We start from the raw sequence: 12,680 nt of genomic DNA on the forward strand, positions 1-12,680 counted from the left end.
CTGTACTGAATAAATCCAATAATCATCTGATTTTGTTAAGGCATCTATCAAAGAATGGAACAGACAGATGCATTTGTATTACCAGAATGGCAGTATCAAGGATGAGAAGATAGCCAATAAATGGACCATTAAGTGACTCCTTACTGTTTGGCATAAGCTTCATTGCACTATGGAACATGCTTAACAGACAATATCTAGAACAGGCAACAGACAAGAAAAATAGCATCAGTCATCTATTTCAAATCGATGACTTTAAGACATGCAGAAATGAAGAACAACAATTTATGGAGATGTTACAGGTTGGCAACATGCTCAGTGATGACATACGAATTGAACTTGGCTTAGACAAGTGCACCACTGTTGTTATTATGGCAGAAAACCATGATAACAGCTGAATGATGGTTCGGCCATGAAAAATCTGGAGTAAGATGCTGTGTACAAATACTTAGAAGATGATATATAGTACAAAAAAAAAGAAAAATTGCAAAACAGCTTTGGCATAGTTGATTGGAGAAAAGATTACACTGACAGTAGGGCTGGGCGGTATGACCAAAATTCTATATCACAGTATTTTTCAAAATTATACCAGTTTCACAGTATTCAACAGTATTTTCTTCCCCATGCATGAGTGGATGTTAACCACATTTTCCACTGCAATTACTGCAGTAGACTTGCTAAGAGTAACCTATTCCATTGTCATGAGAATTGTACATTGTACAAAATTTTTTTTAATGTGCACACAAGTATTAATACAGGTTTGTATGGCACCATAAATTGATAGTTTTCAAGGGGGTGGCACTAATGAAGAGAAGGAATCACATTGCATGACAGTTGCAGTCAAAATATAGAACTTTTTTATTGAACAAATATTGCAAACAACTTAAACTATAACTTTGACAACATATTTTTAACCATCCAAAGAGGCATTTAGACTTAGTAAAATATTCAGAGGTGCTTGTCAAAAGTTGTATTGCACTGAACATGTCTTAGAAAAGGAATAAAGAGTAAATATTTTTTGTAAACCAACTACACTTTCTGTTAATGTTATCAATCTCTGTCCACTGACATGTTAGCTATATGGATTGTAATGGCGTTGGTTATCTCGATCCACCGCTTGCTTTTTTTGTCGTAGGCAGTACCTCTAGCAAATGCATCTACAAGTAACGTCTGACTCGAATGTCCTCTAGCTTTTTCAGTTTTACCTGAGGACGTGGAGGGTGCCAATCTTAGTTCCATACATTCACGGTACTCCAAAGCATGTTTGCGGCTAAGGTGGTGCAGCAAATTGCTCACAACTTTAGCTCCACAGCATATGCTGTGGATAGTTGTTTGGTCCACATCCGACCTTTTAAAACCAAAATCTCCAGACAACAGACACGGCTCCTTTTTTCGGCAAAAGCTTTTCTGTGTCATCATGTTCAACTTTATCATCTGCTACAGCTTCAGTTTCGGAATGTTCTCCGTCCTTTTTCACTGCTCCATACCTCCACTAACACATGTACTCCATTGCATGCGTGTTTAGCGGTGTAGCAGTGAAAAAGGTCCCCCCTTAAACATTTTCCCGCTGCGCCATGTTCCGAACGTTGTTTAGGCTATTTAAACCGGTATTGCAGTATAAGAAAAATCCACATCATAACAAAAATAAAAAACGTTTTTTGGTATAAACCGGTATACCTCCTAGCACTAACTGACAGAATGAACAGGAAGACATGAAAACTTCCAAAGATGCATGGTCTACCATCATAAAGCCAATTCTAACTGACTGTATATCAAGGAACAAGATAGTGGACACAGACTCATTCTACACCAGTCTTTATACATCTTAGGTATAGTCAGCCATAGCAATTACACTCAGAAAGGCAAAAGATGAACTCATAAAAATGTTTAGATGTTAGATTTTCTTTTCCTTTTTTCCATGGTCGTTTTTCACATCATTTGTCATTATACAACAATGGCCACCACTGTCCTCTGTTATGACAAAAATTATTTCTCTCCATTGTACAAGAAAAAAATGAGATAAAAAATGTTCTCACCCATCACTACAAAGTACACTGGGTAAATTACATTTAAAAAAAATATTACTTTTGGATGGAGTATTCCTTTAAGACAGTGACAGAAAAAATTGATCTTTGCCACACAAGACCAAGCACTCAATGCTATATTACTAGCACCAGACAGCAAAATTGACAGTAAATTTAGAATATGCAATGCAGCTGGAGAGGTCATTAACTACATTTTAGCAAGCTTAAACTACACTGGTAGCTACAGAATATATGCACAGACACAGCCAAGTAAGCAGTTATGTACATTGGTTGATTTGCATGTAACTTGGTGTACAAGTGTTTGACTGATAATACCAGCACTTCTCACAACCATTTATTAAAATTCAGGTATTAAAATTTTGTACCCCCATGTGGGACATTACCATTCATGCTGATTGCACCATCAGAGCCAGCTGTCCAAACATTGTGTTCTATAACAGGAAGGGTATGTGTTTGCTTACTGGGGTGACTGTATCTAATGACAGTAATACTACAGTCAAGTAAGCCAAAAAGAGAAATATAAAATCTTCAGACAGAAGTGCAACGTATGTGGAACACCAAAGCAAAAATCATGACAGAAAAAATTGGATCATTAAGATCCACCATTAAAGATTTAACAAGTACTTGGAGCTGACCACAGGTAAACCAAAAGCACCTGAAGTACAGAAAGAAGATTGTTGTACCATGATCTGCACATGTCCTGCGAAATTTGTGCTTAATAACTGAGGATGAAACTTGGATATGCCATTATAACCCACAGTACAAATAATAAGCATAACAGTGGAAGCATTTGCAGACAGTCTCACTTCTACTTCACAATAATGCCACCAGTCACACTGTAGACAGTTCATTTGAAGAGGTACCACACACACCCTATTCTGCAGACCTGGCTCTATTTCACTTCCACCTGTTCTCTAGTATGAAGGGCTACCGCCATGGGGTGCACTATGCCAATAGTGAAGGCTTCAAGTCAGCTACAGAAAGGTGGTAGTACAAGACAAAATATTTTATTTCGTTGGCATAGAAAAGCACTTTGGATGTTATAACAAGTGTATTAACTTTACAAAGAGATTATGTTGAAAAATAAAATGTGTTTGGTTTACTGGTCAGGCTCAAAATCTTTTGATCTCTTCTCATTCTTCATATAAAGTTTACATGTTCCTTAGACTGAATGTGCCACATACCTCGTTTGTAGTCATGTTGTCTGATTTCATAAGAGATGAATAACTCCTGCAGAGAAACAAGATAAACATTACTAGGTAATTGCAAAGGCTCATGGAATCTAAAGTGCAATAGTGACTATGACTACAAGTCCTACACTAAAGATTAACATTATGTTTTCAGAGGTACAAAAAGCACTTTGAAAATAGGAGTGTTTCACCGAAAAAAAAAAAAACAGAAACAAACATGAAGCCTTTAAATTGGAAATCAGTGGTCCAAATTAGCAGTGTATACAGTTTACACGTGCAAAGGCAAGTGGCTCAGGAACACTAAACTCATGGAAAGATGCATTTGTCAGTTATTAGATTGTATATATGTCAGTTGAAAAGTGGTGGGCTTTTGAAGTGACAACAAAGTTAACATACTATGACTTCACAAGGTTACTTCTGTTGCATTTGTTTACATTACATTTTATTTATATTCTGTTTCCACCTGCCAATTCATTTTTAGTTTATTTACGATGTTTTTGCCTTTTATTTTCTCAGAATGATTTCAATTTTGTTTTTATTTTAGCGTTTAATGAAAATTAGGACGTGCATGCTGTGCCTTAACACTAGAATTACCAAATCCTATGAAAAAACTCCGTCCCACCTTAAATAACTTTGCACCTCTCTGTCAGTGTCTTTTGTCTGTTAAATGTGTCGATAAACAACAAACAGCCTGCTTTCACATCCCGCCACTGCTGCACAAAGTTTTCTCGGCTCAAGTCTGTTTACCTGCATTGTCAGTTGCTTAGTTGTATAGAGTGAAAAGTCAAGCAAAATTACACCTTTTATAAATACTATATCGTTATTTGAAACAAGTGCATTTCATGTGTGTTCCATGTCTTCAACAATCTATGTAAACACATTATTAAAACAGAATACATACAGTTTGTGCGGTCTGGAACGGATTAATTGTATTTACATATAATCTTATGGGGAAATTACGTTCGGGTCACGTCCAGAGTTTTTGAAAACTGTAATTGACAAAATGTAGACATGAAGCGTATAATGTGTGAAGCCTGAAGTCCAAATATCAAATAAACACTTTCACAAAAGGTACCAGTATAACAAAACAGGTGTGTCTTTATTCAAGAATATAACTGCAGAAAAAGAATCCGGGTTAAGGTGCGACACTGACACATGTTTAATGCGACTGCTTTGGTGGCGTAACGATAAGAACTGCTGACTGGTAATCAAAAGCTCACGAGTTCGATCCCACATGACTCCCTTTTGAGAAGTGAAATGCTCTTTTTTTACTATTTTAGAATAAAAACATGCATTTGACTTGAGTCTGTAACAGCCAGTGTAACTGGGAGAATAAAACTGAATAAAAAAATAACGCTAACCTTTACAAGTACCATACATTTACACCGGCTGTTACAGACTCAAGCAGTTCACTTCTCAAAAGGGAGTCGTGTGGGATCGAACTCATGACCTTTTGATTACCAATCAGCAGTTCTTATCGTTATGCCACCAAAGCAGTCGTGTTAAAGACATGTCAATGTCGCACCCTGACGCGGGTTCTTTTTCTGCAGTTATATTCCTGAATAAAGACACACTTGTTTTGTTATACTGGTACCGTTCGTGAAAGTGTTTATTTGATATTTGGACTTCAGGCTTCACACATTATATGCTTCATGTCTACATTTTGTCAATTGCAGTGGTACCTCTGGTCATGACCGTAATTCGTTCCAAAACTCTGGACGTGACCCGAACGTAATTTCCCCATAAGATTATATGTAAATACAATGAATCCGTTCCAGACCGTACAAACTCTATGTAAATATATTTTTTTAAAAACAAAAATAGTTAATCATACCATAGAATGCACATTGTAATAGTAAACTAAATGTAAAAACATTGAATAACACTGAGAAAACCTTGAACAACAGAGAAAACAAACACTGTAAGAGTCCGCGCTAGACCCTTACGAACTGCTCGCTGTACTTTTTTTTTAATGAGTTTTAAGCACAGGGAAAAAAAATTAAATGCCACTTCTCTTGCGAAACTTTTCAAACCATCCTCTACTGGCTTTAAATTCCTCACCTTCGCACTCGAAGAAGGATTTTTTTTCAGCAAATCACCATGAATCTTCCTGGCTTTCTCGCATATGAATGCCTCGCTTATGCTATCCCCTGCAAGTTGCTTCTCGTTCAACCACACTAGCAACAGTTTTTCCACCTCTTCCAGCACTTGAGGCCTCTGCTTGGTTAACATTGTAACTCCTTTTGCAACATCATCTGCTTTGTTAGGCCCTGTATATGCAAACAAAAGAAAATGGGAAACGGAGAATGGGAAATCATTGGTGCGTATGAACGCACGTAGGGAAACTGGCCGCCAGTGTTTTTGTTTGCCACCAGAGCGTTTGGTCGTGAACAAATGCAAAATTTTGGCAAACTTTTTGATTGTAACCCAATTTGTACATGTTCGGAAATGTTCGTGACCAGAGGTTGTACTGTATTACTAAAACATGAAAAACATTTCTGTTTTAACAATGTGTTTACATAGATTATTGTAGACATGGAACACACATGAAATGCATGTGTTCCAAATAACGATATAGTATTTATAAAAGGTGTCATTTTGCTTGACTTCTCACTCTATTCAACTCTAAGCAACTGACACGCAGGTAAACAGACTTGAGCTAAGAAAACCTTGTGCGGCAGTGGGAGGATGTGATAGTAGGCTGCTTGCTGCTTATCAACACATTTAAAAGACAAAAGACGCTAATGGAGAGGTGCAAAGGGATTTAAGGTGGGACGGATTTATGAGTTTTTTCGTAGGCTTTGGTAATTCTAGTGTTAACTACACAAGGATCACAGGAATACATAGTGTGACGCCTGAGTCACTGTCATGCACCCGAGAGAAGATGGTGAGTCCAAGGCTTCAAGAAAACAGGAACAGTCCAGGTATTTATTCCAATGGGAGCTACTGCTTCAATACACATGACTCAGAAAACAAGCAACCATTGGGTGACAGACATGTTATTCAGGGACACAGCAAACTTGTAGTTGCCTCGGTGGCGCCATGAACTTGCAGTTGCTCAATGACGGACAAGCAATATGTGACAGACGTGTCAACCATGTTTTGGTGTATAGCACAGTTGGGGAGGGTCTCAAATGGGCTCGTCTTCAAGGGGTTCAAAAATCTCATATCCCCCCAACAGTTTTGTTCAAACCGGTGTGGACATAGTGACCGTCTAAGCCAGGCTCAGCCAGATGCGAGAGAGCATCAGTGTTGACATGCACAGAACTGAGATGGTGGTTAACATCAAAAGCAAATGGCTGCAAGCTAATAAACCACAGAGTGAGATGGGCATTTGTATCCACCTGTCTGTAGAGGCACTAGAGAGGAGGATGGTCAATCACAAGGGTAAACCACCGACCCCATAAGTAGTAGTAAAGGGTCTCCACCACCCATTTAATAGCCAAACATTCGTTCTCAATGACTGAGTAATTATGATCCCTTGGGAGCAATTTACTGCTCACAAATGTGATGGGATGTTCCTCCCCATCGAAACATTGAGAGAGCACCACCCCCAAAACCGAAAGCACTCGCATCTGTCGGTAGAATGAATTCCTAGAGAAGTCCAGATTCCGCAGAACCAGGAATGAAGACAAAGACCTCTTACAATCATTGGTCCAGACAATGTTGCATTTTTTTCTGCCCATTCATTAGGTCAGTTAGAGAGATGGCTCTATGTGTAAAATTTGGAATGAATTGTCTGTAATAACCAGAGAGTCCAAGGATAGCACAAACTTGCTTCTTCATTTCCAGATGAGGATACGCAAGCACCTCACCCACCTTGTCCAACTGAGGTTTAATCAAACTGTTTCCCACAGAGTACCTCAAATGATGAGTTTCTGACACAACCAATTTACATTTGTTAGGGTTAAGCTGTCAACCTAGCCAGCATCAAACTTTCAAGCACCGCTTGCAGGCAGTGGAGATTTGACCTCTAATCATTACTGAATATGGCTACATCATACAAGGAATGGGGTTGCAGAATCTGATCCATCATCCGCCTAAAAGTCAATGGCGCACCATGGAGACAAAATGGGAACAACCTGCCCAAAGTGGCGAATGCGGTCTTCTCGTAACTAGACTCCTCCAGGGACACCTGCCAGTACCACTTTGTGAGATCCAGGGTAGAGGCTTGCCTGAGCTTCTCCTACAAGTCATCAATACGCGGCACTGGGTATACATCAAACTTGGAGAACTTATTCAACGTGTCTAAAATTTACACAGAACCAAGCCATCCAGTTTTGGGACCAGAACAATAAGGCTTCGCCACTGGCTTTTATTCTAGCATCTGCTTCCCCTCCTTGCATATCACCTTCCTCGTTGCTTCCTGAAGACGATACAGGCGCATCTATATTTTAACACAGGGTTCAGTTATGATCTTGTGCTCAGCAATTTCAGTCCAGCCAGGCATCGCCGAAAAGACATCAGAGTTACTTCCAATCAGCAACAGCAAGTCAGCCTTCTGGGTGTCCATCAAATCATCAGCAATTAGCAACCTCTGTGTGATAGACTGCCGTGGAAGTTGCCAACTCCTCCTGGGGTTCGTGCACTCCTTCAAAAGATTCACATGCAAGATTTGTACAAGCTTTCATCGGCCAGGAATCCTGGCCTTATAATTTACAGGAGACATACGTTCTTCCACTACTGCCAGACCCAGCCTCTTCGACTGAAATTCATGTGGGTCAGATGGGATCAAAACCAGCACTCGATCACCCCTTTTGAATTTGCGAAGTTTGCTTTTCTTGTCATAATTACATATTTAGCGCCTCCTATTCGCCCTGCTGATGCTCCACCGTGATAGAGGACAATTTAGAAATCTACTGCTTCAATACACACACACTTCAAACAAGCAGTGACAGGGCTAGGTCAATGGCCAGGTTAGAATGTTCCCCGCATCAACCATCGGCGACAGACATGTTATGCGGGGAGGCTGCAAACTAGCAGTCAACAACGGACATGCAATCCTCGACAGACGCGTCAACCTCATTTTGCCATGCAACACAGTTGGGAAGGGTCTCAAAAGGGCTCAAAAAAGCTCACAATATATATGCCCATAAAAAACATGTGCCTCTTTTTTCCAGCCATCTTTAGAGTTATATCCCAAATGTTTCATAAAATGTGCCTAATTTGCATTGTAGCAGTGCCCATTTGTTCAAAGTGCAGAGTGTTTAAAATACAGACTTTTTTAAATTAAAGACAGGACTCTTGACCAAAGAATGAGAGGGAGAGGTGGGTCTTTAATTCAAAAAGTTATTCTCATGAGGCATTAGTTTCCCTTTTATGATGTGTACCGATTATTCCAGAAATGTAATTGACATTATTTTATCAAAAAAAGTATTTTTTTTCCATGTTTTCAGCATAAAACTAGATAATTGAAATGTGGATTATGCAAAACGAGTCAGGTGAGATTTTCTTTTCTTTTTTACATGGCCTTTTTTCACATTGTTTGCCATTGTTTAGCTTTGGTCACTATTGGCTTCTATTCTACTGTAAACGACCTTAAAATTTTTTCTCAGCCACCACTACAAACTACATGGGGTAAGTAACACATAAAAAAATATCATTTTTGGGCGTGGTATTCCTTTAACAAAATACTTTTTTTAGTTAACAATTACAACCTTAGAGCCTTACAAAAGTACACTTACAGGGTATTTCTAGTGTATATTTATATTGTAAGTTCAAATGCTCAAAAAGTAGATTTTAAATACAAAATGTATTTATATGCCAAAAGTACTGTTAAAGTAAAGAAATGCAAAGTATTCTGAGGTGGGAAATTAGTATTATTAGCCATAATCATGCCGCTTTCTTAATGATTTTTAAGCACAGGGAAAAAAATGAACATTTGAAAAATCCGTAATTTAATAAACCATCAAGAAAAGTAACATTGCAACAATGCATGCTACGAACCAACATACAATCATTGTTTAGTACGCACTGCCTGCTCATGTGCCCGCCCCGAACTCCTCACCTGAGTCGCTTTCGTCTGTGTCAGTCGCTTTTGTCTCTGCTACAGTCCACATGCACCTCTGAGCCACATTGTCTTTTCATTGTTCTTTGCAGTTCCGGCTGCTTTTCTATATATAATCCACCAAGTCACCCGACCATGGTAGTAGCGAGGGGGGGTGTGTACAAAGGGCAGGAACATAATCGGTGCGAGCGTATGACCCCCACTTACTGGGAATTCCTCGTTCGTGGGGGAACAATTGTAAGCCCCGGTCCCCACCACGAATGAGGTTCAACGGCTTAACCACGCCTGTAGGCGCCGGGTAGACACACGTTGATCCATACAGTGTAGCGCGCGTGCAGTACCGGACATCCAAGGGCATCACAGACCTGTTAATGCTCAATTTCACATGTCTGAAAGCCACTTGTCCCTCTAAGAAGTTGGACGCCGACCACTTGGCGATCGCGTAACTATTTAGCAGTAGGGAGTCTCATTTGTTTTCGGAATTAACCAGACAAATCGCTCCACCAACTAAGAACGGCCATGCACCACCACCCACAGAATCGAGAAAGAGCTATCAATCTGTCAATCCTCTCCGTGTCCGGGCCGGGTGAAGTTTCCCGTGTTGAGTCAAATTAAGCAAAATTTGTGTGTGGTGAGTTGTTGCGTCCGGGCACATGAGCAGGCACTGTGAATGCCTTGAGAGTGTGGGTGGACGCGTGCTCGAGTTGGTGGGCGTGAGTTGGTGGGCTGGGCTTTATGAGTTGACTGACATGGCTATTTTTTGCGTATCCCATGGTTGTCTTCTGGCAGTGTGAATGCCTCGAGAGACAGGGTGTCCTTGTTTGGTGAGTTGTTGCAGTTTGTGAGTTAAAAGATGCGACGGTTTTACACGCTGGTAACAGTCAGGCGGGCGGGCGTTCTCATCCCATGGTCTTAGAGTTGGTGGGCGTGGCTCTGTGAGTTGTTGGCATATCCCATCGTCTTAGCGTTGGTGGGCAGGTCTCTGTGAGTTGGCGGGCGTGGCTATATCGTGCATATCCCATGGTTGTCTTGCCTGTTCTGTCGGCTTAGTGAATTATATATATAGATAACAGCTGTGGACTGCCATTTTCATATCATTCCACAGATTCTTAATGGGGTTTAAGACAGGATTTTGACTGGGCAATATGACAATATTGTCACCTTGCAATCACCAATTGTAAATCTACAGACATTCTAACCATAATCAGCTGTGCTGTGAATGTGATGAAACATGCTAGCATGCCTGCTAAAACAGCCCCATAGATGATCTCATAAAGAGTGGATCCATCCCCATAAAATTCAGTGGTATCACACCAGCACTTTTGCCACCCCACAGAGGTTTGGATAACTAGCATTTAGATCACACTGAAGTAAATGATAAGACTAAGATGGGCCACTCTCTTGTACAAAAACAGTGTGTTTTGCTTTACTAGCTTAGGTAGCATATTATGGATGGTGCACCTCATTTCACATTGTAAATAAGAAGCAAACTTTGTTGCGTTCAGTTTAGATGACCTATATGTGTCACACAACCCTCATTCACAAAGAGAACACAGGACATTACAAGTTTAACTATATCAAGAATTTAGTGGGGTTCATTCATGCAAAAGTCTGTGACCAATGTGATCATTTTCTTACCAAAAGTATTAACACAAAAGTCAAGATAAGGGAATGTGATCCCTTAAAACTGTATAAAAAATCTGCTGCCACCAACATGATGACTAACCTTTAAAAGAATACTCCACCCAATAATAATATTTTTAATAGGTTACTTACTCCATGTAGTCTGTAGTGATGGCAAAAAAAAAATCTTGTGTTTTCATACAGAATGAAGATAAATGTATCTGATACAATAGAAGTCTAAAGTGAGCAATTTTGGATAATAGCAAACACTGTCAAAACATCCATGAAAAAAATCACTCATGTTGCGTAATCCACATGTGAAGTCATTTGTATGCTCACCAACATGTATTTTTACTGGGCCTGGGAAAGTTAATGCATTAATTTTTGAGATTAATGTGGTCTGCTTAACGCATTAAAATATTGTCACATCCTGGGCCAAAAACAAAGTAAACGCCTCAGGCAGTGCTTTGGTCAGGATAGCATTTTTATGTATTTTTTTTTTTAACATTAAGAAACAATAGTACGAATAGCTTAAGTGTGTACCTAAAGAATTACATACATCCAGTACTGTATTTATATACTACCATTAAAATTTTATGAAATAAAATTTTCATTTAAAGGTTTAACATTTCATATTACGCCTTTCACAACAATTCACCAATGACAATAAAGTTGAATCTAATCTAATGTCAATATGTGGAACTGGTGTTCATTTTCTTTATTTATACATACTGACATAGGTGCAGGGGAATGTCAGGAAAGGGTGTGGGTTTACAGCAGTCCTGATGCAATGCTAGAGAAAAGTTACGAAGGTAAAAATTGTGCTCTCTTTTTTTCGTTTCATGTTTCTGTAAGAAGATCTAATCAATGTCATAATACATAAATGCTAGATAAGTTATATTTGAGTGGCACTAAAACCAAACTAAGTCTGTAGTATCTCTGTATTTAACTCACCAGTCTGTCAGCTAGCTTACAGTGCTGACTGCCCTAATATAATGATAAAATTCAATGAAACAGAACTGTAATGATTATCCCAACCCATGATTCAAGTTTGCAGAATCATTGCTAATTTATGCAAAGAACACAACATAACCATCTAAGTAACGCACAGTTTTTAAGCGAGATAGCAGCTTCTGAGATGTTTTCTTAGTGTGCCAGGAGCAAAGGTGTAGGTAGAGCAGTGTTTTTCAGCCATTGTTCTGTGGGGGCACACTTTTTGTAACCCAAAAATGTCAAGGAATAGCACGATTCTACCAACTGCAAAAGCAATAAATCTCTTGGACTCACTAAACTGTCTTAAGGGGCAGGACAATTAAATCAGTCTTCAGCAGTGCATTCAAAGTCTAGTTGTTTTGATCATTTAATTTTTACTTTGATACATCTGTGTATCATATGCTATGCCAATTTGATAATTAATACGTTGGCCTCGCTTACATATTGCCTTCTTTTGAACTTGCCTTTTAGGAAGGGCATTCAACTTTAGGTTGTACTTGCTCAAGTAGAATTTTGTTAAAAGTTCAGGTTTAAGTTTAAACTATGCCATTAATTTTTTAAAAATTCCCTTGTGTTCATTCTACATTAAACTAATGATTCAGTGTGTATTTACTTCAAGATTTATGTATTGATGTAATTATTACACGGTTTAATGTTAGATGAGATTACTCGTGATTAATTTCATACATTTATTAATTTTAAAAAAAATCTATTTCCAGTCCTAATTATTACAAAGATATTATTAAATGAGGCACTTCTGGAAAATGCTCTTGTGGACTAATGTGGAACCCACTCAGATGCAAACAGGTATTTGAACTGTAGACC

General features: G+C 39.0%; 1 protein-coding gene across 1 annotated transcript in view; it reads right to left on the reverse strand.

Annotated features, from left to right (window-relative positions):
- The window catches only part of ccdc25 (coiled-coil domain containing 25), a 61,057-nt gene that overhangs the window by 11,235 nt on the left and 37,142 nt on the right, over positions 1-12,680 (reverse strand). Inside the window, 1 exon segment of the mRNA XM_028797174.2 lies at positions 3,227-3,272. Within this exon segment, the coding sequence (XP_028653007.2) occupies positions 3,227-3,272 (46 nt within the window).

This window comes from Erpetoichthys calabaricus, chromosome 3, assembly GCF_900747795.2.
Source record: "Erpetoichthys calabaricus chromosome 3, fErpCal1.3, whole genome shotgun sequence".
Classification (NCBI taxonomy): Eukaryota; Metazoa; Chordata; class Cladistia; order Polypteriformes; family Polypteridae; genus Erpetoichthys; species Erpetoichthys calabaricus.